Source organism: Onychostoma macrolepis, chromosome 21 (assembly GCF_012432095.1).
Source record: "Onychostoma macrolepis isolate SWU-2019 chromosome 21, ASM1243209v1, whole genome shotgun sequence".
Taxonomy (NCBI): Eukaryota; Metazoa; Chordata; class Actinopteri; order Cypriniformes; family Cyprinidae; genus Onychostoma; species Onychostoma macrolepis.
In genome coordinates this window covers 10,257,862-10,285,407 of record NC_081175.1, presented here as the reverse complement: position 1 = coordinate 10,285,407, position 27,546 = coordinate 10,257,862, and the positions used below count along the sequence as shown (strand labels likewise).

General features: G+C 36.7%; 1 protein-coding gene across 2 annotated transcripts; it reads right to left on the bottom strand.

The window, feature by feature from the left end:
• Positions 1 to 1,020: 1,020 nt before the first annotated feature.
• On the bottom strand, positions 1,021 to 26,158 carry ssh2b (slingshot protein phosphatase 2b). 2 transcript variants are annotated; one of them, XM_058758221.1, is made up of 16 exons: positions 25,914 to 26,158; positions 23,311 to 23,354; positions 14,598 to 14,778; positions 11,335 to 11,450; positions 11,180 to 11,244; positions 10,827 to 10,948; positions 10,676 to 10,741; positions 10,521 to 10,586; positions 9,776 to 9,970; positions 9,320 to 9,413; positions 9,076 to 9,204; positions 8,943 to 8,989; positions 8,614 to 8,760; positions 7,662 to 7,862; positions 5,064 to 5,973; positions 1,021 to 3,661 (listed from the first exon to the last, which is right to left on the bottom strand). In XM_058758221.1, the coding sequence occupies exons 3-16, from the start codon at positions 14,714 to 14,716 to the stop codon at positions 2,351 to 2,353; spliced, it is 3,588 nt and encodes a 1,195-aa protein (XP_058614204.1). In that variant the 5' UTR covers positions 14,717 to 14,778; positions 23,311 to 23,354; positions 25,914 to 26,158; the 3' UTR covers positions 1,021 to 2,350. The 2 variants fall into 2 exon arrangements, with proteins under 2 accessions (XP_058614204.1, XP_058614205.1); XM_058758222.1 differs by lacking the exon at positions 14,598 to 14,778.
• Between the last annotated feature and the right edge of the window lie 1,388 nt (positions 26,159 to 27,546).

Sequence of the window (27,546 nt, the reverse complement as noted above, 5' to 3'; positions counted from 1 at the left end):
CCCATGTCAACTGCTGTCAATATTATACTGCACCTTTAATACTAAAGTCATCCAGTTTTGTTTTCAAGAACTTTGAAGCAAAATAGCACTTAATTTTGCAGGAAATTAAGAAAGTAAGTCTGTGGTGTGATACAAAATACATGAAAAAAGCCCCTGCTTTCTGTAGCCTACAGAAAATAGCAGATCTTGGGATGTTATAACAGACCAATCAGAATCACGTATAGAGAACCGTATAATACTGTACTTTAATATATACTAATCACTATAGGATTACTAACTAGAAATTCAAATTAATGTTAAATCATAATGTTAAATGTGAAATTGCCTTGCCATAGTGTATGGGCAGGGGGGTCAAGGCAGTCTGGTCTATTTTCGAAATGGCTGTCGGTGTCGGGCTATTTCTCTCGGGCCGGTGACAGGACTATAGATTGCAGTGAGAGCACACACTGAGGTCAGATGGCCGTAAGCACACAGCATAAACCCCTGCATTTCACACCCTTGATTTAAGTACAATTGCATGGATGTTTAAAATATACAACCAATCCTACAGATAGTCAGGCGATACCTTTGCTATAGACCCCCTGCCATTTGTTGATACTTCCTGAAGTTAGTTTGTTGTAGCTTTCTTGCATTACTGTACACTGTAAAAACTGTTTTGTCAGGTTTAAGTTAAAATACTATCTATCACTAAATAATCCTGACTATATTTGGTCTATTATGACTGATCAGATGTGCAGATATTTTCCGCTTTTAAAGTGTAGCAAGCATCAATTAAACATTAACTGTGTCCTGAACAGTAAGAACAAGTAATACATTCAGAGTAATACAGGGTTTCCTCTCTTAGAGACTGGACCAATAGAGTGGACTCACAAAGAAGAATTTCTACCTGACAAAATATTTATAACTACTTATAACTAGAAATATATATAGCTTTAAAAAAATAATATAGCTTTTGAACAAAAATAAAACATTTTTTATTCAAAATTGTTCAGATTTTTATGACTGTGGGAATCTGGTAAAAAAAAAAAAAAAACCTAAAAAGCATTTTTGTCCATTTGAAATGTTCTTTAATTGTCACAGTTTAAGCACAATAAAAAGAGAAAATATTTTTCCAGTCTTACGACAAACAGAAAGACATATTTCAGTTTTCTTTCTTTTTAGCACTGTACAACAAACACCCTTACAAGCAACTCTAAATAGTCTTGCGAACATGCTTCCAGAATACAAACCACAGTTTAAAAAAACAACAACTTAAAACAATAATAAAAAGTGCATATTAAAATCCCCCATGTCTCTTTTTTGTCATCTTTAACAAAACAGAAAATTCTGGAGGAAGAAACTGCACCGAAGTCGGAAACAGACAGAAAATGCACACACACCCATGGTAAAGTATACATATCATACACATCCACAAAATATACATACACAGACTGAGGCCCATAAACTCTACATTCTACAAGTACCACAGAACTGATCCCATTCTCATTAAAACCAACATGCACACACATAATAATCTCACATCTGTAATAATTTTACACTCACAATTACATGTCATTCATTTCTGAATGCATTTAAACATACTCATCTATGGCTCTCCTTCAACCCTTAACACACGCTCACTCTCTCTCTCTTTCACACACACACACACACACACACACACACCTCCAGAATCCAATTCAGTAGAGAACATTGTGGTTTTCGTTAATAGACTGACAACGTAAAGGATGAAATGGCAATGTATTACCATAGTATGCAAAGAATGACCTGATAGACACTGTGCAAAAAGTATATCAGTCATAACATTTCATTGTTCGTTAAGAGCAGCAATTGTTTTCTACTCAAATGATGGGTCAGGATTACATGATTCCTATTCTATGGGCCATCAAGCCCACCAAAAACATTCAAATCACATTGTGCTCTAAAATATCCACATTGTTTGATTTCCAGTTGGATAAGGCCCACTGAGGTATGCGTGGCAAGTTAAACGGATAGTTCACCCAAAAATTATAATTCTGTCATCATTTAATCACCCTCATGGCAACCAAAACCTGTATGACTTTGTTTCTTCTGTGGAAAAACAAAAGACATTCTGAAGAATGTTTTTGTCCATACAATTAAATTCAATGGGGTCCAAAATCTGACCCCACTGACTTTAATTTTAAGGGGGAAAAAAATACATTTTTCAAAACATCGTCTTCTGTGTTCCACAACAGAAGAAGTCATACAGGTCTGGATAGCCATGAGGGCGAGTAAATAACAGAATTTTCATTTTTGGGTGAACTATCTCTTTAATCACAAACTCACACTGGCAGGCACAAACACACGTACACTCACACATACAGAATAAAAGTCACATAGTGTGGTAAGGGTTAATGGTCCGTTTCTTCAGCCTCCGCAGGGGATGTGTCCTCCCATATTGTTGGCGCGTCGCCACGGGTATCAAGGCAGGAGCAGGCAACGGGGCATAATCTGCTGCCTCCTGTGCATTATCCCGCCTCCAACACTGATTGGAGGGTGGGGAGAGTGGCAGTGGCACGGGCACAACATCACAGTCACTATATTCTGCCTCTTCAGTCTCATCATCATTCTCTGCGTGTCCGAGCATATGAGATCCAGTGGAAGAAACAGGAGAGGCAGAAGAGGAAGGGAGAGCAGGAGTGCAATGGGGAAAAACGCGTTTCTTTTTTGAGGTATCATCACTACACAAGTGGGAACGTGGCTTACTGGTGGGAGCAGAGAGTAAGGCAGGACTGAAGTCAAGCTCGCACAGGTCAACAGGCGAGAGCTCCAAAGACCCCAGTTTGGCCAACGAGGCTGAGCGCTTCATCATTGAGGGTGGGGTCAGGCCAGCCTGCCGGATCCGAGCCTCCACCTCTTTGGTCCTCTCTCGCGCAGCCCGGCCCTTTCTGTGCTCCCTCCTGGACCACGGTTGGCTGAGGCGCCTGTCTGAGCAGCCACTCACCTGCCAGAGGAACGCCCCGAGCTCTTTCAGGGTCTCCCAGGTTTCCCTCATGTCTTTTGGACAGCGTCCCAGCAGACAGTCGGAGTCTGTGTAACTCTCCAGCTCAGTGATTCCCTCCAGCTGTAGAACCATGGCCAGAGAGGAGCTAGATGAAATGGAATGGCTTTGTCTTGAGTGCGTGAGGCCGGTGTTCATGCGCTCTCCCTCCCTGAGTCGTCTCTCGCTCTCTCTTCCCGTTCTGTCCTCATCAGCCGAAAGACTCTCGTCTTTCTCCACCTTGTCTGTGTTGTTCTGAGGCTGGTGATGGTGTGTTGACACAGTGCTTGGATCAGGTGTGAGGTGTGTGTGGGATGAGGTCTCCTCAGTTTTCTCTCTGCTGCTGGTGTTGACGGGGGAGCGTCGCGAGGGACACGCGGGGGCCGAGGACACCAGTGCCACTGACGAGACCTCCTGCTTGATCTTCTGTTCAAGCTCCCTGGTGGCTCGGCGCACGGTGCCCTTTGGCCAGTCGCTTTGCTGGTCCTTCCCATGCTCCACCTTCTCCTTTTCAGCTTCCGCTGATGTGGCTTGTGTGAACTCCTCGTCCTCACTGCTGCTACTGGAAACAGGTTGGCTGGTAGGAGGGGGGGGAGGGGTTACACTGTGCCGTATGGACTCCTTTTCTGAAACTGTGTTATGGACTGAGACACTGCAGCTCTCCTGTAGCAGAAAAACAGGGACATGGGGTGGTTATTTGTATTGAATATGTACCTTCATTATTTTGTGTTTTAAAGGTGAAGTGTACAATTTATATGCCTCTAGTGGCAAAAAGTGGAATTGCACAAATGTGAGTGGTGCTTCACTGTGCTAAACTCATAGCCTTGATACTAGTGTGTTTGGTAGTTGCCAATAAGTTACTGTGTAATTGCTATGGTACTCTGGGTGGTGGAATAAATTCCTAGATGGAAAAAACAAAAGAATAAAAGAAAACATATTTATCTGGTCATTTTGAAATGCAAGAGCCAAAGCATGTCAAATGACTGGCCTCCCAGAAATGAACATAAGACATCTGCTGCCTAGAGCTAGCAAGCAGGAAGTTCATCAGAGCGTTCTAAGCTGCAAGTAATTTATTACATTTTAAATGTATTCATTTATTTTAATATTGTAATTCATTAGATCAATTACATTTAATAAAGAGCAACAGTTGGCTTTCCAGTGATTCCAACTTCCATTGGCATTGACATTTTTCACCAAATTTGCCAGAAGTGACAATTTGGTTCACTTGCACACATCAGATGGAAATGCTTTTGATTTTGATTTTTTTTTGTATAGGTTAAATTTTGACGAAAAAATAACTAGTATTAAACGTTTTAGTAAGTCAATATATGATTGGTGTCCTTTTAGTTTAAACCGGAACAGGAACATTAAACTGAAACAGGAGTAAGTTTTTACCATCAAAAAATTACACACTTCACCTTTTACTTTAATTGTTCATGAAAACTGAATGCAACTGCAGCAGACTGATCAACACCATGACAGATGAGGGATCCCATGCAGCATTTCTCATCAACAGTGGGTGGCAGTGTGGGACATGACTTCATTCAAACATGATTGTGGTGAGACACAGTATGGGAGCGGAACCTGATTTTAATAAAGTTTGGCACTTACTCTCAGGAACATTATTCCCTTGCTGCAGGATGATAACATAATATTAAGACAGATGCATTCAAAGCTTTGTTCTGCTGTTTAAATAAGCATTTATAGTCATTCACAGAGGTTTAATTTATTTAACTGAGAATTAACATAAAAGTAAATAAACTCCTTTGTTAATTTGTGCATTTTGGGTGAACTAATTAGACACAATTATAGCATTGTAGGGTTAAACGAACATTTCACCCAAAATATTGCCATTATTTATTCATCCTCATCTTGTTTCAAACCTGCATTATTTAAATGTCTTTATTATTCAAGTATCTCTCATTTGTGTTCCACAGAAGACAAGTCATACAGGTTTGGAATGACCGGAGAGTGAATAAATAATGAAATGATCAATCCCTATTAGAGAAGTTTCCAAAACTACACCAAGACTGCACATTCCCACAATTTATCAATACCACCTTACATTTTTCTGTTCCTCTTCTTTGATAGGGTTGTCAGGAAGTAGCTGTTTCGTCTCTGTACTCGGGCTTTTGTCCCGAGGGGCCTGCTGCACCGCCTGCTCAGAAGTCCCACGGATCTGACCCTCTTGAGAAAGGCCCTGGAACTTCTCTCTGGCACTGAAGAAGTCAATGCGGTCTGTGCTTAGAGTCAAGGGAGGGGTGGTTGAGAGCCCAGCTCTGTGTATTGTGGCACTGGGGTGGTGGTCTTCATCACTGCTGTAACTTAGCCCCGCACAGTCCGTCCCCGTGTTAGGCACTTGCTGGCTGAGATCCTGCAGCCCTGAAGAGTCTGGGGTCTGCGTGCATGGCTCAGGAGTCCTACTCCTGACGCTCACAGATGAGAGCACCTTTGGACAAGACTTCTCCAAAGGCACAAGATTGGACACCTCAGGCTGCTCAGACAGACCTTGTTTGGCCTTTGCATCTGAGAGAAGCCTAGGGGATGAGGGTGGGTTATGTACAGCGGCAGGTGGATGAGGACGACCCAATGGGACAGTCTCTGCAATAGTCATGGAGGTGACATCAGATCTGGCCTCTGGGACCACAGTGGCAGCCTTGGGTCTGGGGAGTGAAGGGGTCTCTGTGGGTTCATTGAGGTTGTCGTCTGGGTTCCCCAGGCCATTGTAAATGTGGGTATCTGGCCAGGATCTCGTATCAGTCTCTGTCCGCTCCTTAGCTTCAGTAGCACTGGCTGAGGTGGGTGTGAGAGTCTGTAGGAGCTCGTGTATTGAGGGTGACGTCTGGCCGAAGGTCTGGTTGCGGGAATTGGAGCGTCCGAGAGACTGTGCAGCAGTGGCCTTACAGAGTGGCTCATGGTGCTCTGACAGATCACTATCCGAGTGGGAACGCCACAATTTATTGTGTCTCTGTTTGCTAGTATGGAGAAAAGGAAAGGTTGGGTAAACAAAACATCCAGGTATCGGTATAACTACTGAAAACAGCAAGGTATAAAAGAACTAGAGGTTTACAATATATTTTGGTTGCTGATAAATTATTTGATATTAAGAAAAACTGATTTTAATTACTAAAAGTAATCTAAGTAGAATAACTGAGAGAGTGTTACAATATATTTGTTTTCTGTATTTTTTTCTTCTGTGCACTATTAATATTTTGGTGAAAAAAATGCTGTTTTTGATGCAAACTACTAATGAATTATAACATAGTCCTGCAGGTGAGCACAGAGTCACTCACAGCACATTTGTCTTATTTCACACCCTCTGCTCTTATCAGCTAAGTGAATATTGACTGTAGTAACACATTATTTACAGTATATACACATGACGGCTTGTGGTATAAGACTGTAAAATGACAGAAATGTGGTATACTGTGGAAACTGTGGTATAAATAACTCAAAAACTTAAATTGTCTATCATGAAGACTATCATGCAATAAACAAACTACTATTTAAAAGTTGGAAATATTTTTTAATGTTTTTCAAAAGTACATTAATTTGATCAAAAATAGAGTTAAAACTGTAATAATGGGATTTGTTTTTTATTATTTAAAATAACACTTTTCTATTTTAAAATGTAATTTATTCCTGTGATGGCAAATCTGAATTTTCTGCAGCCATTACTCCAGTCTTCAGTGTAGCATGAGCCATCATAAATCATTCTAATATGCTGATGTAATGCTCAAGAAACATTCTTATTATTATCAGTTGTGGTGGTTAATATTTTTGTGGAAACTGCGCCACATTTTTTCCCCCAGAATATTTTGAGTAAAAAACCCCAGCCTTTATTTAAATTGGAAATCTTAACATCACAAATGTTTAAACTGTCACTTTTAATCAATTTAATATATCTTTGTAACATAAAAATATTAAAAGAATAAAAAAAAATACAGACCCCAAACTTTTGAATGGTAGTGTACCCTAAGTTGCATAAACCTGCAAACCATTTATGCAAACTAAGCTGCAAAAATGGGTCACTCTGACATAGTCATAGTTATAATTTTAACATTAATATATGACCACTCAATCACCTACATTTAAACATTAAGTATTCAGTAACATGACTGGCCACCACTGTGTATGCCACAAATAAAAATTTTAACTGCTTATAATGGGTCAAAATGACAATGGAAAATGATGGAAAACTAAATTATGAAAGCTTGGCTGTCAAATAGACGTCAAAGTAAAATGTTACAGACATGTATCATTTTAAAATATTTTACAGCTTGAGTGGTTTTGTCAGACCTAAACAAAAACATGAATAATCCCATTCAGTGATTTTACAGGAAGTGCAAGTGCATTGTTGCACATGCATATCCACCCACACCAGAGCCCACATGCACAAACCTACAACCTCTGAGACGCAAGCACACAATCAAAGACGCACAAGTTAATAAGTGGAATGTGGTCAAACAGCTACTGTAGTTTCTCAATGAATACAATCAGAGCTCTATAATCAACTGTGAAAAGAAACATGTCATTAAAATGGAAGTGAACGTGTCTGCGGTCATTAGGATGAGTGGCATACCTGCAGGTTTAAATATTTGAACGCACACAGACATTTCCTGCTATTCACGTGACTACACACATTGACATATTACACATTTACCTGGCCATCAGGATTCCCTGATACTCCTCCAGCTGTCTCATGAATGATGGGTTGGGTTTGGTGACGGCTCGCCGCTCTTTAACATACTCAAAGGCCTGCTCCAGGTCCCAGCCGTACTCCTTCATGGCATATGCAATCACAGTGGAGGCCGAACGACTAACGCCCATCTTGCAATGCACCAGACACTTTGCCCCTGCTTTCCTGTAGGTATTATATTAGTCTTGTGTTAAAAGATCGATGTAGTGCTAGTAGTCAACATGACAGTTTTTGGTGAAGCAAAACTAAAACACAGGTTAACAATTAATTTGAATTAAGACTTTATCTGAAACCAAGGAGCAGAGAGAAACAAAAAGAGACTTTAAACCTAAAACATTGTTTTTTTTATACTAATACTAGTGTTCACATTACATCAGAATTACAGTCATTTTACAGTCAGTTTCTTACTGAAGATGCTATATGTCGGTGCGCTGCCCACAAGGCTATTGGCGCTGACTTAAAAACAATTTAATAACATTTAATAACATCTTAAAATAAATATCCATTTTTAATACTAAAATATTGTGATGCCCAAAATATGCCCATTTATTTTAATGTTTTGAATTTTAAAATTGCACTAATATTTAATATAATAATAGTATTAGCTATCAGTTATATTTTATTGTCTTATTGGCATCGGACAAAGTTTTAATACATCCATATAATTCATGTACTGATAAAGTGTTTTCTTGACATTAGCAACACAGCCATAGATGGATCAATTTGCAGTTATGAGTGAAACCAAAATGATTCAGAGTAGAATCTCGCAAATGTGGTAATTCTGACATAACAGACATAGCATAAGTATTTAGAAAGAGCACAAGTTCTTTGTTAATAAACATCTTTGTATAACAATTACATCTAGAAGACCAGTGTTTTACTCCAAAGTGAGCATTAGGAGGTTATTAATACTCACCTGGCCCTAGAGATGAATTTATAAGTGTCATTCCAGTAAGCCAGTAAGTCTGTGGCCTCTTCATCGTAAACTCGGATATTGTGGTACTCAAATAGGCTTGGGAAGAAGTTATCGATCTCCCGCGTCACATTAAGGATGTATTGCACCCTGATAGTAAGCACAAAGACATAAGCGAACATCTGTGTAATCATTAATGCCAGGAAGAGATTTCAGAGAGAATAATAAAGGATAACACAGGTTTATGGCTAAAACAGTCTGGCAAAGTAGCCTCTATTGCAGGTATTATAGGTATGCGTGTTTTCATAGACGAGGATGTCAACAAAACTCACCCGGTGTTTTGCAGCTCTTCCAGATTAGATGCATTCCATTCAGAACCCTATAATTATGTGAAATCCAAAAATGACTTATGGTACAACGTAACTGAAATGTATATTTAAAATGTATTGGTGACATAACTCTCACCAGGTAAACATGCTCAAAAATCTCCGTGGGCCTGTCCATCTGCCCCAAAATGACGATCATCTCATTATCAATGTACTCCTTAAATTCCCGTAGGTTACACACCATCTGCATCTCCAGCTCTGTGCGGATCTAAACAGAAGTGTGTGTGCAGGTACAACTTGTGAGCTAAGTACATGTGAGAAGATTCTAATGAATAAATAAATCATCCAGGACGAGACTTTTAGGATGTGTATTTGGATCATACATCTTTAGAGGTGACGTTCTCAAGGTCCTTCTGCGTCATGATCTCTCTCAAACGAGTCTTGATGAGTCTCTCTGTTCTTTCTCGCTCAGTTGGCCTGGAGACACAGAGCAAAAAAAAAAAAAAAAAAACACTTTCATATTTCTGTTAACATTTCACCACTTGAATAAAAATCAATGATTTGTGCAAATCTAACACATCCACTGGCACAACTTTGCAAGCAAAGAGAGATATATATATATATATATATATATATATATATATATATATATATATATATATATATATATATATATATATATATATATATATATATATATATATATATATTATCTATTAGCCATATTTAGAGAAAGTGTCTTGTTCTAAAATATAAAGTTCCGTGATAAAGTTCCGTGATACATCAAAATTGGTGTCAGTTTGCTCAAATTGCAGGACCATTTACAAATTAGCACTCACACTTCAGAGAAGAGCACAGGTGAGTCTGCTCGGCAGGACTCCACGTCCTGCATGGCGTTCCACTCATTGATGCGGGCCTGATCTGAAGACACCTGGCTCTGGTAATAACTCACCCAGGTCAGGAAGAGGCTGCCTGGGAAGTAGTTATGACAGCGGGCCACTTCACAGGCCTTATGAAGAGATTGCAGGGCAGACCTGAGAGAAAAGGGTGCTCCATCTCAAAACATGCCACCATATCAGGGTTGGACTGATACTAAAATTGTTTCTTTGGTACAATATCAGCCTTTAATACCCCAGCATCAATATTACATCAAAACCTTTAAATGAACAGCCTAGGGATGATAGATGACATGAAACTAGGGTCAACTGATTTAACAATTCAATGATAATAAGCTCTCATATTGATCTTTTTTTTTACCATAAATGCATACAGTTTGTTTTTATGAAAATAAAAAATAATAAAATATGTAAAAAAACATGAATAATAAAAAATAAATTAGTGGAACAATACAATTCTTCAAAAAAAATAGAGGGCAAATGACTTTTCTGACTATGACTTTAAAAAAAAAAAAAATTATATGTAACTGTATTTGATTAAATTACATAATGAAACTTAATAATAATAAGTTTCAGTAAAAGTGTTCAAAATATTAATGCACCAAAATTTCAGCAACTGAAAATGTCCGGCAAAAAAAACAAAAACAACTATTTAATGAATCTCAGGAAAAAAGGGAAAGGCACCCACCACATGGCTTGGACCGATACAGGCTTGAATATGTGTATCTTGTTATCTGTAGACACACTGAAACCCCTGTGAAGAAAATAGAGGAGTGAAACACTCTCTGAACCACCTGCAGGAGAATCAGATGTGTCAGTTTTTAACAGATTTGCCACACCTACCCGTCACCATCCAGGTGGATCCGTGTGTCACTCCACAAAGGAAGCACCATGCCTATGGAGAAGGAACTGCAACAAACACAAAATGTAATTATTTGTTGTTAATATATTTGATTGGTTTAATTTAACAGTACAAGAAGCAGCACATGCAAACCTGTCGGAGGGGCTGAAGTCCATGCCCAGCACTACGCTCTCTTCTGTGTCCTGTCTGCCATTAGTGGAGACCACCACCATGTAACGGGTGCACTGTGGGAAAGCGCTCTCCAACCGCACAGCCTGCAGGACCAGTAGAGAGTTAATTCAGAAAAAACATAGTATTTTAGATAAGCCTTTTGACTTTTTATGCTATGATTTACATCTTCCCCATTTTGGATTCTTTCTATATGTGAAGGTTTCAATGTAGTGTGGTCTGATTTTGGCCAAACTGTGCCCAAAAATGTGCTCTTCATGGACAGCTCACTAGGTTTTGGTGGAGAGCTAGTTACTGTGTGTATGTGTGGTGCTCACCAGACGGATGTTGTCCTCTGGCCGCAGTAATGTGAACATTGTCTGCAGGTGCTGCTGAAGGTCCCCTGCTCCAAAAGTTAAAATCGTTCATTAAATATTAATATTCACATTCTTTTTATTGCCCATTTTGCACGTTGTCTAACAAATGCCCTTACCTGCATGTTTGCTGCGCTGTGCTGTGATTCTGGAGGAGCAGGAGGAGGAAGAGGGGCCATTCCCACGTGGAAGGAAAAGGGCAGCACCTTTTACTGTTAGGAAGCTTTCACTGATGCTGAGGACAGAGAAAGAGAGAGAAATTGAACTATAGTGTATATTTGAATATATATACATTTCCGATTAAAAGTCTGGGGTCAGCATGTTTTTTTTGTTTTTTTGACAGTAAAGACATCTATAATGTTACAAAAGACTTAATATTTAAAATAAATGTAATTTTTTATTTCTATTTATCAAAGAATACTGAAAAAAGTACAGTTTAAACAAAAATATTAAGCAGCACAACTGTTTTCAACATTAATAATAATAAAAAATATTACCTTATATAATTTATTATATTATTTTCTTCGATATATGTTTGATTTATGAATGATCATGTGACAATGCAATCACTTTGCAATCTCAGGAATAATTACATTTTACAACATATCAAAATAGACAACAGTTATTTTAAATTGCAAAATGATCGTTTCTATTGTATTTTTGTGTAACATATATTTAGATAATTTTTCATTTCACTTTTAAAAACATAAAAAAAAAAATATTACGGACCCCAAACTTTTGAACGGTGGTGTATGCATTTTGAGCTTAGTTTTTTCTGTAACTATCTTTACACGGTAATATTTTGCAATACAAATATATGTTTACAATTTTTGAAGAGCGCTTGCACATGCAAATGTTGCTATATGACCACAATGGTATGATTTCAGCAAAACACATTAAAACCAAGTTAAAATGAAGAGACAGAACCTAAAAATCGACAGAACAGAAAAACAAATGCTTAAACTTATTTAATTATGCTGGTGCATTTCTAAGAGGTTATTTTGTGAAATTTTAAAAGTAGTTTGTCTGCATTTAGAAATTTAGAAAAGAGTTTATTCTTAAACAAGCCATGAGAGGAAGGCATCCATCTTAACTGTGAAAGAAACACGGTGTTATTTCTATCTTTTCTATGAATTCTGATGGGTTTTACATCCCGAGTGGAACATGAGACACTGAGTTCAGTAGGGGAATATGGGAGGACTCCTTTTTGAGGGCATTAGCTCACACACCGAACTCTCTGTGCAGGACGCAAACAAGAACACTCTGTTCCCCATCACTGCGACAGCTGGGGGATCTGTGTGTGCGAGTTTCTGTTCTTTGAATAATCCCATGCAACATATCTCCTTCCAATCAATGACATTCAGACTATGCAGACTGTAAAACAACAGCGAGTGTGAATAGCAGAGAGAACAGAGAAGTGAGAGAGGCACGGATTTTTAGTGCATGTGTGCCTGTTGTTTTGAGTCATGTGTGTAACCATATGCCTTTTTATGAGGGTGTTATTGTAGGTTGGCTTGAAAGCTTGAGAATGAAGTATTATGGGAGTATGTACATGTGACTGTGTGTCTAAAGTCTGTCGCATCTCTTTAATGATCTGTTGTTAATCATGAACCTGTTATGCTATTTTTTATAACTACTATAAAGGATTATTTCTTATATGATTTTGTTTTCGTAGCATATTTGACCATACAAGCTTTAGGAATATTAACAATACATCAATACAATTTTTTTTGTATTAAACATACTTTATTAAATATTAAATACACACACGCACAAATTAAACTACTCTAACAAAAATAAATATAAATATGTAGTTTTAACGCTGTCATATGAACCAGCCAGTAATCTAACGGGATAGTTTGTGTTTGTGATTTAATATTATACGTCCTTTTCTTCTGTATTGTGACAAGTAAAACAGATTATCAAAAAGAAAAAATATAGGACGGGGTCTTGCTTCAATCCAACGTCCATTGTTGTTGTTGACTGGATGGTGGCAGATACAAATGTGATCTGTTGTTTCACCAGAAGATCAAGTTGTGACGTTTTGATTAAAATAATTTCTGATTGTTCACCACACAAACTTACTGAATGGCTTCAGAAAACTAGAATTCAAAACAAAGAAAACACAAAAATATAGTTTTTTTTTGTCATGTGGGAGCTGGACAGCTTTCTTCCACTTTCATTATATGGACAAAAAAGTTTTACTTTCATAATTCATGGAAGAAAGAAAGGTATAAAGGTTTGTAACAGCAGGACGGTGAATTATATTCAAAAAGGAAACAAACACAGTAACGGTTCTTGCCTTATTTTGAGTGGGACATCATAACCTGTGGTTCAGAGAGTGAGTGAGCAATCTGAATAGATTCAATGAGGAGGTTCCCAGTTAAATCCCAAAAATCCTTCTACAATTTTTGAAATGTGCAAACTATTCTGTGAATGCCCACCACAGTAACTAACAAGCTCAGAACAGCACACAAATAAAGTGGCAGTTTGACAGAGGTCAAGAACTGTCCAACCACACTTCAATCTACGGTTGTCTGTCTGCTCGCACTGTACGATGAAATACTAACACACATGGTTTCGTTTAAGCAGTGGTTTGTGTTTTACAGCAGGAAAAGGGAGGGGAAAGACGAGATGACAAACACGTAATGGTGAACCGAACACTTCATCAATGTGCGTGCATTGACAGCATCAAGATTGAGTCATTATCGAAAGCAGCCCCGCACATTTCTGAATCAATTTTGATCTCGTTGATTTATCTGAATCAAGTATAACTGCTTATAACATTATGTAAAGACAAAAAAGGCCCCAGATCACACTTTGCAACAATGCTATCCTTATTTACGTATATATACAAACATTGCTCAAAATTAAGATTTTGTCCCACACTTAAAATGAGACGTGTTGTCTGCAGTATGCTTAAACGGAATTAATGTTTTGTTTTTGCATAATGATAAAAACGTGTGTGGCAAGGACTTCCTGTTTACGGAGGACAGGAAGATGGTGTAGGAGTGACGTAAGGTGTAAGACTATACTTTGTTTGTTTTGACTGCCTCATTCACCATGTGACACAACATACGCAACATACATGTAACATGCTTCTCAGATTGAAAAATCATCTGAATATAGTTTATATTTAGTTCCTTAATAAACTGAACATCCTTCATTACAGAAAGTAACAGTAAATTCAGTCATCACAGATAAAGAGCTCAATGGAATCGCAATATAACTGAACTTTGGAATCAGTGTGTGTGAGAGTAAAAAAAAAAGAAAAAAAGAACTGAAATGAAATGAATAAACTATTCAATTAAAATTAAATAAAGAATTAAATAAGAAAAGAACTCCCAAAATAAATTAAAAAGAAATAAAAAGAGAAACTTACAACTGGTTGATGTCGTTCCGGTACATTAATCCGCTCTGCAGCAGTATTTGTATTCCATTGTGTGTAGACAGGCATTCTGTGGAGGTGCTTAAAGCAGTCGCCAAACCACCTAAAGTCATCCTTTATGTCAGACAGTGGTGAGGAAACCCTCACTGGAGCTTTCCCATCCTTTTACCACATGCTGAAGAAACGATTAAAACACACGGGCAACAACTCAAGTTCCTCCGAGCAACAGAGCGATTGGATAAATGTATTCAGAGCAAATTCAGTGGTAACTCATTAAAAACTACATCATGTATTAGCTAGTGTTGTTTTGTGTAGACTCTCTCAGTTCGGATCTCTGGTGTATCCATCTGCTCTGCGAGTAAATACAGGCAGACACTGAGATGGTGGGCGGAGTCAGGACACATGTGCTCTGGTGGACAGCAGACTCCTTATCAACCCACAGAGTAAACACAAGTGAACTGGATTTAGAGCTTTCGGGAAACTGATTCCAATATAATAGAAACTGAAACATATTTTCAATATTTGCATGACAAAGTCTTTTAAAGACATAAGTCTTTTTAAAGTAATCTGCAAAATAACAATTAATTAGTCTAACAGAATCATTATAGTGGTTGGTACGACCTGTGATAAACCTAAAATGAGCTGAGGAAATCATAAAATCTGTAGTCTGTGTCTACAGTCTAAACTGCATTTGAATTAGTCTATCAATACATGAGACTAGGGACAATGTAATGTAATTATCTCCAACAACAAAGCACATTTGATGTGAGCAAAACACTGAATGAGAATAGCCTCACACTACATGAGCCCTACACACTGAAACAGCTATACAATGGGGGGAAGCTAGAAACAAAAGTGAGGAAACTGCAGTAAGTGCTTTTAAACAAACTATTAGCTCTATATGCGTGTTTGTTCGATCGAGGCTGTCCTATTTTCAGGTAACGCAGGAAAGATGATGGAATTTCCCTTGGTCATGATAGCAATCATGGGAGCCCTTGGTAGGGGACAGGATAGGTCTTTTCCCATGGGTTGCACTCGCCCTTTGTACTACCCAGTTTCCCCTGTTGTGACCGACTAAGCTACTGAAATCCTAAACCAAAGGTGAAACACAAGGCCCGTGTAAACATTTAGGTTGACAGTCATGTGACAATGTGCTATGGCAATGTATTTAAACCTGTACCGGTTGCTAGGACCAACAAAACACAAATACCGCTTTTCTCAATGAAACTTGTATAAACAAACAAAGAAAAATAAATAAATAAAATAAATTACTAGCAAAGCATTATTTGTTGTCACTTCAAATGCAGCAAGATTGTTCTGCTCTGAATTTTGATCACAAAATAAATTATGTAGTTTTTTTTTTTTTTGTACAAACCTTGGTTGGAAATTAACAGGGACTCAAAATGAACAAATTCACGATAAAGAGGAACAAAATTCATCTGCACAATAAACAAAATCTATTACGGCTGTCCCAATTAAAGTAAAATGTGAAAATGAATGAGAAACGTTGAATGCGCCATTGCATTTAGATCTGCTCTGCCTGCATCGGATTTCTTTATACGTGTTTTGCAGGGCTGAGCATTTTAAACAATCACACCTGTAACTGACGAGCTTACGAATGCAATGGCCAATTAAAGGCATTTGGATGAGTCAACATTGTAAACAACCAGTGTTGGGCACGTTACTTAAAAAAAGTAATTAGTTATAGTTACTAGTTACTTCTCACAAATAGTAACTGAGTTAGTAACTGAGTTACATCATTATAAAAGTAACTAATTACTAGGGAAAGTAACTATTGCGCTACTTTTTAAAAAATGTTCAAATGTCAAATAACTTTGGATGCCCCCAATATTAAATATGTTAAATTAATGAAATGGACACCAAAAAGAATAAATTATTATTATAAAACATTCTACATTAATCTACACTATTTATCTACTGACACTTAGTACCAGTCAGTCAAGCATTATAATATAATATTATGATAATTAGAATAACCAAGTGAAGGCATATTTGTCATCAATAAAAAACGCCCTAAGGATCAATGAGCTGCTGGGTTCATGAATATTAATCACGTTGTCTGCGTTCGCTCTAATTGATTTGCTGAAATCAAAACAAGGACGATAATAGGTGAGCGCCAGCCAATGAAATTGTCGTTTGCGCATTAGTTCCGCCCACTACCAGAGAAACCGGCAGTTCTTAAAAGCTAAAGAATTCCAAAGGAACTCCGTTATTTTGACAGGAAAATGCAACAAAGAATATAGTTTACATGTAGCGCGTCAATTCTGCATGTTATGAACGACTCTCTTGCTCTGTATCTTTCTTTGCCTGCGTGTTTGTGAGAGAAAGCGACGGTGAGTCGTGCGCCTTCACACTAGAGTTTATGGTACGTCAAATACAGCTACACTGCGCATCCATTCAGTTGAACTGAAAAATTTAATTCTAATAATATAATATAGTAACGCCACATTTTATTGTCAGTAACGGTAACGGCGTTGTAACGGAGGAAACAGTAATTCGTTTGATTACTCGTTACTGAAAAAAATAACGCCGTTAGTAACGCCGTTTATTTATAACACCGTTATTCCCATCACTGTAAACAACTGACTGAATTTTGCACTTTTGTGAAATCTTTCATACATAGGGCTAGGCGATATGGCAAAAAAATGAACATTTTCTCTCGTGTCACTACAACATTATTCAAGTAACTTTTTCTGTATCAACCCTCAAGTTAAAGAAAATTCTACTGTAAGTGCACCACACATGAAGTTGTCAACATCATGTAAATGTAAAACAAATCACTTGTTAAATATCTTTGCCGAAAAGATGCATGAACTAGCTACAACTATATCTTGTACAAACTTGTCTTATACATATTATATGTTCAGAAATAATATGAGGAAAATGCTTTAAAAAAGAAAAATCTCCAAAGTCAAGGTAATTCAAATTCAAAATGACTAACGATATAACACCGGTAGACTATTATTATTATAAATGTTCCGCAATGAACAGCAGTTTTCAGTCTGTCACCATGATGCAAAACAAAACATGAAATATCAGAAATACAGTAGCAGTTACAGGTTTTTTATTTGTGTTTTTTTTGGATGCATTTGACTGTTGCACTCACATCTCTTGCAGCGTCTCATGCATGAAACGGCATTCTAAAAACGCGGCGTTCAAGTTCACTCCCATCTTCTTGCATGTTTTTCCTAAAGATGCGACTGTCCATGTTTTCACATCTTTGTCAATACAAAAGCGCACTCTGTGTAAATGGCGGTTAGCGATACGGGTGCATCTCACGGACTGTTCTTTTCTCTTTACTGTTATCATTGGCATATTGTCAAAGTGTCTAATTCTAATGTTTAGTAATATTTCTATTCAAAATTGCGATTCCTTGATTTCTAAAAAATAAAATCGTGGCAAAATATTAAATTCGAATTAATCGATTAAATCGGAAGAATTGCCCAGCCCTACTCATACACAACAAAGTACAGATCAGATATAAGTAAGAGATTTATTTTGCAGTGTAGACAGCTTCAGTGATGATAACAGGAGTTGTATGTATATGTGCGCAGACACAAAGTGTTTCTTTACAAAGTGACAATGCCAACTAACAATATCAAAAGCAATAGCATTTGTCATGTAGATACACGTTTGCCACCTTTGTTAATACAAGTTCATTTAAGTTCATTTCTGACCACAGTACAAGCTCACACTGACAAAATGCAAATCTTAGTACATACGCTTCATATTGACTGGAAGGATCTGTTGGATTACAAATTTATAAAATGTTAAATCTAGGTTCCAATGTAATAGTATATAAACTGAAAAAGTTAGGTACATTGTATTTAGCATTTATGGTGAAGATGACATCAGATGAACGATTCTGTTAAACAAAGTTTTTAGCAAGAGGTTCATGCCAGTTCCTGTTCTCTTATTGTAAGTCCAATGAGCCATTCTCGGAGACTCTCACCTTTTGTTTATAATGGCTCTTGGTGCCCCTGCCCCAATCTTTGGGCAGTTATGCTGATTGGATTAGGAGTGGTTAAATGGGGCAGGTTGCTATACCTGAATACTTCATTTTCAAGCTTTGTTTAAGGTCGTCACCCAGGAGCTTTGTTTCCATTCCTAAGCACTGCCCCCTAAATGTATATAAACTACAATGTATCACTGCTTTAGTTAGACTTGGATGACTGCAGCGACGCACGGCGAGTTCTCAATAAAGTGTAACTTCTGTATGAAAGATATCCCAACGTCTCCTGGTCTCTGCTTCGACGAGGAAAAAGTTTCCTACAGATCTCTCTTAATCTGTACAGTATAATCAATATGACCAAGCATGTCAAGGTATCATTTGACATAATTTACAAGGGGTTTTATGAACTGGATTCATTAGGTCATGGCTCACGTGGGTGAATGGAAAATGAGGACCAATTTCATATGATCTCAGAGAGCTTTCCTGACAGTCATAACAGTTATCCTGGAAAGAGTGGCCATGTAGAGCAACTGGGATATTGTTTGTTAAAACAACTAATGGACAGTTAATTAGGTGTAGGTGTGGTAAAATCTAAATATATATAAAATTTTCTTTCTTTTTTTTTTTTTAATCAGCTGTACTAGTCTGAGTTGTCTGAATGAATTGTCAACCAAGTGGTCTTGAGGTAATCCTCAGTAACTTTAGGGTGTTCACACAGTATGTGTTCTTATGTTTAAAGAAAATCATTCACAATTTAATGTATGTTGCAAGACATTGCAACAGCCAAAGATGACATTTGCATGTACGGCTTTAGCAGTAATGTTTATAAAAGGGATGACTTTTCTGAGAGGGATTTATGCAAAAACAAGAAACTAGTCAACTTTACTATTATGGCCCATGCCTAATTTAATTAATCTGATTCTTTATCCAAATCATGGTCATCACGGGCTGACTTTGGCCCACTGCTTTACTGTAAAGGAATCAGTCTATTTATTTTGCATACAGCAGTTTTGTTACGTGAAAGAACGCCCCTAAAAATCCCAGAGACATCTTCGTTTACGCAATTTTTATGGTGTGTGTGTGGAGGGGATTTCTCAGAAATTGTGGGAATGTTATCAGTAGTACATATAAAACACAGCTGTTCATACAAGAAAATTTTTCAATAGCACCTGTAGACCATCAAAAGGCTATTTGACTAAAGGCTACAGCATGTTATCAGAACACACGTGACTGACTGTGTCAATATGTATTTTACACAGAAGAGTTTCTATTTATACACCTGGAATAAATTATTACAAATATAAATTAAAACTGATTTCTAAAAATTCATTTCTGCAATCCACAAGGGAGTGAAATCTAAAAACAAAATATGAATGACTTTGTACACTACTGTTTAAATGTTTATAATCTGTAAGATTTTTTAATGTTTTTAAAAGAATGCTCTTAAAGGCTGCATTTATTTGACCAAAAAAGGGAATATTACAATTTACAAAATAAATCAACATTTAAAAAAATGATTAAAAATAATGTTTTCTGTTTTAAAATGTAATGACATGATGGCAAGCTGAATGTTCAACAGTCTTCAGTGTAACACGATCATTCTATGCTGATTTGGTGCTCAAGAAACATTTCTAATTATTATCAAATTTTGAAAATAGATATTTTATTGAAAAATAAGATTGAAATGTGTTTACATTTTTTGTAACATTATAAATGTCTTTATGGTCACTTCTGACCAATTAAATGCATCCTTGCTAAATAAAAGTATTAATTTCTTTAAAAAAAAAAAAACGACTAAAAGGAGACAGGCACAAGCTAAGGTGACCTAGAACATAATCTATTTTCTTACAGAAAAAGCTTGATTTACTCAGTATGTGTGTTGACTGACAATTCCAATTAAATACTCAATTCTGCAATTGAAGATTTTTTTTTTTTTTTAATCTTATTAATCTGTAGGGGAATCCTCTTCTAAAACCTTTTTAACACAGCTTCTCAGACTTGCTTAAACAAGTCTTATTTTTCTTCGGACCAGTCTAAGGTTTCCTGCTTAGAGACAAGTACGTACAAGATTCTCTTAACAAAGTAAATCTATAATAAAAAGTAAAACAATTAGTATAAGCTGACTTACACCTTTGCAAATACATTATATGCTAGATCAGTCATGAATGCACTTGACTAATCTCTGCAATACACAATATTTAATCTACCCCTTTCATTCTCCTCCCTCCCGTGTTTTCACTGACAGCTGTCTCCATCTCTGTTTTGACTTGATCTAAATGCAACTCTACTCACCCTTCTGGTGCCCTTAGGCAATGACTAATAAAACTATTCCAGTGGAAAGATATGCTTGCAGTCCCATTCTTCATAAATCAGAATATACTGGCCTGTTTCAAGTACCTACAGACAGAAGAATATTTTTCTATGCCTTGTAAGACATATACTGACATTCACAGAAATAATTATGTTAATGAACCAACAAGGTCAAATTTTTAATAAAACTCCAGTGGTTTGGTTGTGTGTCAGCTTTAGTCAAACCTATATATTACAAACAATATATTCAGCTGCTATATTAAGTGGAATAATTACCATTTTTACAGTGATGTAAATATGCATGCACACACAGGTTGGAGCTAAATCATATGTGACCCTGGACGACAAAACCAGTCTTAAGTGTCAATTTTTCGAAATGGAGATTTATACATCATCTGAAAGCTGAATAAATAGGCTTTCCATTGATGTATGGTTAGATATAACTATTTGAAAATCTGGAATCTGAAGGTGCAAAAAAATCAAAATATTGAGAAAATCGCCTTTAAAGTTGTCCAAATGAAGTTCTTAGCAATGCATATTACTAATCAAAAATTAAGTTTTGATACATTTACGGTAAGAAATTTAGAAAATATCTTCATGGAACATGATCTTTGCTTAATATCCTAATGATTTTTGGCATAAAAGAAAAATCAATCATTTTGACCCATACAATGTATTTTTGGCTATTCCTACAAATATACCCCAGCGACTTAAGACTGGTTTTGTGGTCCAGGGTCACATATAGTGTTTTGCTATACTATTGTTGACTATGAAAGAAATGGGAAATATTGCGGGAAGCAGAAGCTCTAAATCAACAACTTTTACGGAAACCTGAGTAAAGGCAAAACTGGCTGAACTACTTTGTTCTCTGTGATAAGCCAACACAAGAGAAAAGACCACATCAAGTTGTCGAAAAATAACTGTCAAACTTGACAAAATCACTGGACCTCAAGTCTCACATCACAGCTATCATGACGATAATGTCCATGGAAATTAGAGCTGCACTGCAATGATCTGTCAATTTACAGCATTTCTGTGTTATTACAGAGGTCTGATATCTATTCAATAGCTATGTTTCCATCCAAAGATTCAAATTAAACGTATGCGCAAAACTGGAATATCAATAACACAAAATATTTGCGAATAAAGCACCGTTTCCATCCAACGAGTCAAAGACAACAATATCATCACTTCCTGGTAACCTGGCACTAAATATCACTAAGAAAACTAGAAGAAGCGACTGAATATAATAATTTTCATATAAATAGATAAATTACTTGTGCCTCAGAGCGAGCAGAATGCAGTCATTGCTTTCGGAGGTGGATGCCAGCTGTTTGGGAACGCAGTCGTGTAAGACAATTAAACAGAAATACTTTGACGACAGACTTTACTCGGGCATTTCAGAATGACCATAACAACATATAGATGCTGTGAACGAGATCGGTCCGCTGCTAGTCAAGTTATCCCATCTCATAGCGCAAAGTCACATGACTTTTTCGATGCGCATGGAGGAATTTATTCGGTAAATGTGTTTCTATTGTAGTTTATGTGCATTTTTTCTTATCGGATAAAAAGTTTATCCTACTCAAATGTGCGTCATAAGTTTTTTTATGCACATTTTTAGAATTTATGTGCATCTTGGCATTTCCATCCAGTGATTTTTTATGCAATATTTCAAAATGCACATAAAAATAGGTGGATGGAAACATAATGACACTGACATATGAGAACTTCCCATCACATTCAATACTCTGCCAAAAAATGGAAGTATACTTTTAGTCTTTTACATTTTAAGGATGTCTGTTTAAAATGTCACCACGAAAACAATATGATGTGCTCATGAGACAAGAGCAAGTGACGTCTCAGTTTAGGACAGCATGCTATTGATTTCTGACACAGATACTGAGCTCTAAAGGTCTGAGATACCATAGAGCTATAATATCTTTAGAGAAAATTATCTTGTAACATTGTAACCACCTAAGGGAAAGATTTTGTTACATAATTTTGACTTTTTAAAGACATCATGAAAGTGAGAGCTTCTTTACTCTCTGTCAATAAATTAAAGCAATGTATCGCCATTATGTAATAATGCAGGACTTATTAGCAAGGCGTCCTTTTGTGGAGGATGTCCTTGTTCTTGTGACTGCCTAATGGTTAACATTTTTGATATTTTAACCATGTAAATGAATCTGGGTACTTCTGTGTGTGCATTTAAGATCAGAACTAAGTCAGAACAGCTTTTTGTAACATTGTTATCTCATCTGAGGCCCAGTGATACAGAAGAAAATAGCAGGGGAAAATTTTTTTATTCTGTAATAAACAACCCTGTACAATTGTTGTGGCAAGTTTCTTTGACTCATTCTATGACTTTATAAGTACTGGTTTTTATGACATCAAGGCTCCTTCAGAATGAGGTTTTCTTACCTTCTGGGCTGAGATCGGCGGTCATCTTCCCCACTGCCAGACTCCTTTAAAAAATAAATAAAAGGAAAGAGATTTATTATTCGTACTGATCTATAGCATAATATACTACCTCTGGTTGTAAATCCTCAGGATAAACAATATGATGAAACTGTAAAATTAGCATAAAATCGATCTTTAATACTGGGGGTTTTAAAAAAAAAAATCAGTTCATCCAGAGACAGAGCATCCACTAAATTTGAGTGTTGTATTTTAGCTTCACAAGGTTAGCTTTAGTTGAAGTTAACTTAATGTTGTATTTTTGCTTCTAAATATTTTAAATTTCACAAAAATTAAACTGAGCTCAAACACAGATTGACAGATGCCCTGCAGTACCGCTGTGGTACTCCATTGACAACCCCTACTTTATCATATACATAATAGTAATAAATGTTTTTTGTTCGCAAATTATTTGTTCGCAAAATACTGAAACAGCCATCTTGCTTCATAAAATGAAAAATAACCCATAACTTGAACAAATGCATTAACTGGTTCCTACATTTTGTTTGGGTAATGTCCTGTTCTGTGCTCCTACTATTGATCTGTCCAAGAATTCAAGCAGCTTTTTTTTGCTAGTGATCGATACATTTTAAAGAAACAGTTCAGAGTAGCATAGCATCTTTATTCCAGATATCATATTAAGAAATAATGTGATAAAGGCTGACAGGATATTTGGAAGCTTGCTTTTTCCACAACACAAGCTCTCTAAACACTGAAGAAATTTCCACCAGCCTACTTGTGTGGAATAATAATTCTATTGCAAAAATAAGAGTCACATCAGTATTAGGCCTAATTTGAAATGCATTGCATCTATAAGACTGAGATTTGCCATGTTTGGAAATACATTGAATGCAAAAAGACAGGTTATCACAGAAAAAATTATTTCAAGCAACTCATGACAGATATGACCCAAGATGGGAATGAGTTTGCATAAGCACAAATAAAAGCTAAGTGTTTTGCATTATGGAAATGTTTTGTTCCATGAAATCTGTGTTTGAATCATTTGGTTTTGAGCAGCAAATGACTGGCAATCCAGACCTCCAAAATATTTGACTATCCAATGCATACCTTAGTCATAAGCACAGTTCACATAAGAGTATAGTCAAAGCAAACCAAAACCAGACTCGTAGCATGTATAGTATTAACTTGGTGCACCACAGAAATCAAACTTCAGGAGACTCACAAGACACTCTCACATGAGATTTCTCACAGATATCACATGATACAAGATCTTAGAAAGACAACAAAATTGCATATAAGAGATAATACTTGTCCACTGGTTACTTAACAGAACACGTTTAGCAAACAGGTTGGAAGTCTTTTTGAAGTGTAGACCTACTGCTCAAGAAGATAATAGTGAAAGTAGATATTGGCTCCTAGAACCTGAAACCGAACCTTCATCCTCAATACTGACCCAGATTTTACCAGCACCTTCATGGCTGCAGTTTCAGCAACTGAATAGACAACACTGACATGTCATTCAACTCAGTAGTGGTAAAAATGAATTGCATCATAATAGGTCTTGCCTTTTACCCTTACATACAAAATGACCTACAAATGCTAACATTTCTCTACGCCAAGTGAAATCAAACTGGATTACAAACAGTAAAATCTGAGTGAAAATTTTACATGGCTTTCAAAGTTAATGTCTTAAATAGCCTATTTACTGAATGTGTTGTGTTAGACAAAAAAAATATATATATATATATATATTTTATAATATTCGTCCTACCATCTAAAGACTGGTTGGAAATTATAAGTAATTACAATGATTTTATTATATTAACAACAGTCCTTGCTTTTAGTAGTGAAGAAACAAAGTAAAAAAAGAATATAATTTAATGAAACTAGTATAAACCCTATAAAACAAAAATAGTTTGTTTGTCTTGTGTAACTTTCTAAATTTGAAATAATATTTATTTTGAAGAGCCATGCAAATAAATCCGATCTAATAATGGGTAAATAAAAGGCATGCTTTTTATATATACATGGAAGGAAATTTTTTTTTTTTTTTTTGAAAACCCCTGTTTTACGTTGGTTTAAGCAAAAAAGCTGCCTCCTGCTATTCAGTCTAGTTTTACACATTTATAATCCCATTTCACTATCCTACTGTTTACTATGACTGGATCAGTTTTTAAGGGGACAGCTGTGTTTACTTCCTGGTTCCAAAACGACTTTCGTTTGAAGACCAATCACATCGTCATCGTCACATTTGCATATGAATATGAACTATTTGATACATTGTCAAAAAAGAAGCTTTGAGTCACAGCCTAGTCTTTGGAGTCATTTGAGCAATTATTACAAAACACTTGCTGACTGTGGCATGCCACTGCAAACAACCGGTACATTTAGCAGAAAATCTCCACGATTGAGATACAGCCCATGTCTCACGCTCGCCAGATATTTGTTAAGCCATATGGACAGCAATGTTATTCCGAGGCTATATTTCACGCATGCGTATTTCTGTAGCGTCTGAGGACAAACGGGCTATAGGAAACAGCGGAAATGAACCCAAAAGTACCGAGGCGGTAGAAGGTGTCGGAGAAAAAACGATGCGAGTCACTTACCGAAACGCACGGACTGGAGGTTGCGCTTGGAGTAGGCGACCGCTGCACAGTTACCAACGCCATTCAGGCTCCGGTAAACGGATACCTGAGAGAAACTGGCGGTGGCGAGACAGACATAATTGTGTCAGGGGATATCAGCCGCAGCTCGTCCGTTGCTACTGCTCTGTCGCGCTTCCTCTCTGCGACTGCTCTGCGCATGCGCCTGAACCGCCAGCTGTCAAGATTCAGTGGCCTCAAGCCATGGTTAACTGTGTGTGTACTGAAGAAGCATGTGAAATTATGAGTCCAGAGTGGGGTTCTATTAATAATTTAGGCTATTTTTGTAAAATACCACATGTATGTCCGCTGCTTCAATTAACAGTCCACCCAAAAATGAACATTCAGTCATCATTTTCACATCAAATGTCATTTTAAACTTGTATTACTTTATTTATTCTGTGGAATGTAAAATATGATATTTTGAAAAATTTCATTGTATGGAAAAAAGTCAATGAGAACCAAAAAATGTGTGTTCCACAGAAGAAAGAAATTCATGCAGGTTTGGAACAACATGAGGGTGAGTAAATGATGACATAATTCTTAATAAATTAATTGAATAGGCCAAATAAATATAAGATATACATACATAAATGTAGGCTATACAAACATACATAACAGTATCTCTGTTTTCTCAGATGATGTGCAGACAGGAAATGGGTTTACAGACAAGCTGTGACTTTTCTTTTGCTTGTAACCTCCACTCCCACACTGCTGTTTCAAACATGCCAAAGAAAATGCAACTTAGTTCTTTGTGGCCCATCTGATACTTTCAAAGATGAATAGATAATACACAGTTTTGCTTCATGGCCCTAAGCATTTGACACACACAACTTCACCCGGTATGTTAGTGGAAACTTTCTCCTACCTTATTTTGCTCTATTTGCCTCTAACCATTCAACCACATCCATGGATCCACTGTTTACCCAAGTCTCACTGAATGGCATTAACAGTGAGAATAGAGAAAATGAGATTAGGATTACAGTAGGTATAACAGAGTTTGGGTTAATGGTGGGATAAGGATAGAAGGAATGCCATCCAGTGTATTTAAAACCATTTAAAATATTCAAATCAGTACATAGCACAACACACATTACAAAAAATAAATAAATAAATTGTGCATTTACAGAAAACCAGCACAAATGTGAACTCTTGTTTTAAAAGGGGCAAAAATCATATCATGAACATGTAGTCTAAATATGCTTGTATGTCTATACACATAATAGAAATAACAACTATTGTACACAATTACAAGCTACAACACAAACCACAAAAAAGCAGACCAACCTGTAATCAAATAAACCTTTGTAATACATGTATGACATAGAGTAGGCCTACTGTATACAGTACATGGTCCTACATTTTAGGAAACAAACATGAACAACATCTTCAGATATTCGTAACACTGTTTGTTCTGTAAGACTGTTGCTAAATGAATAAAATGTGTGCTTTCTTTTTTACAAAAGCATGATCCTAACTTGTCTGGGGTGTGGTGCTTGGTGATTTAGTGCAATATTAAAGAGATTGTCACCATCTAGTGGCAGCCTGTTCTGTATCATCTTGAAGAGTTGACTTTCAGCAATACCGTTCCATGTTT

Bases quoted from the DNA above. Each gene is read 5' to 3' on its own strand.
- ssh2b (XM_058758221.1), bottom strand. From the start codon at position 14,716: ATGACTTTAGGTGGTTTGGCGACTGCTTTAAGCACCTCCACAGAATGC. The intron at 9,971-10,520 runs GTGGGTGCCTTT...CTTTTCTCTCAG, and splicing joins GTATCGGTCCAAGCCATGTG to GTCTGCCCTGCAATCTCTTC. The intron at 9,205-9,319 runs GTATGATCCAAA...ACTTCTGTTTAG, and splicing joins AGAACGTCACCTCTAAAGAT to ATCCGCACAGAGCTGGAGAT.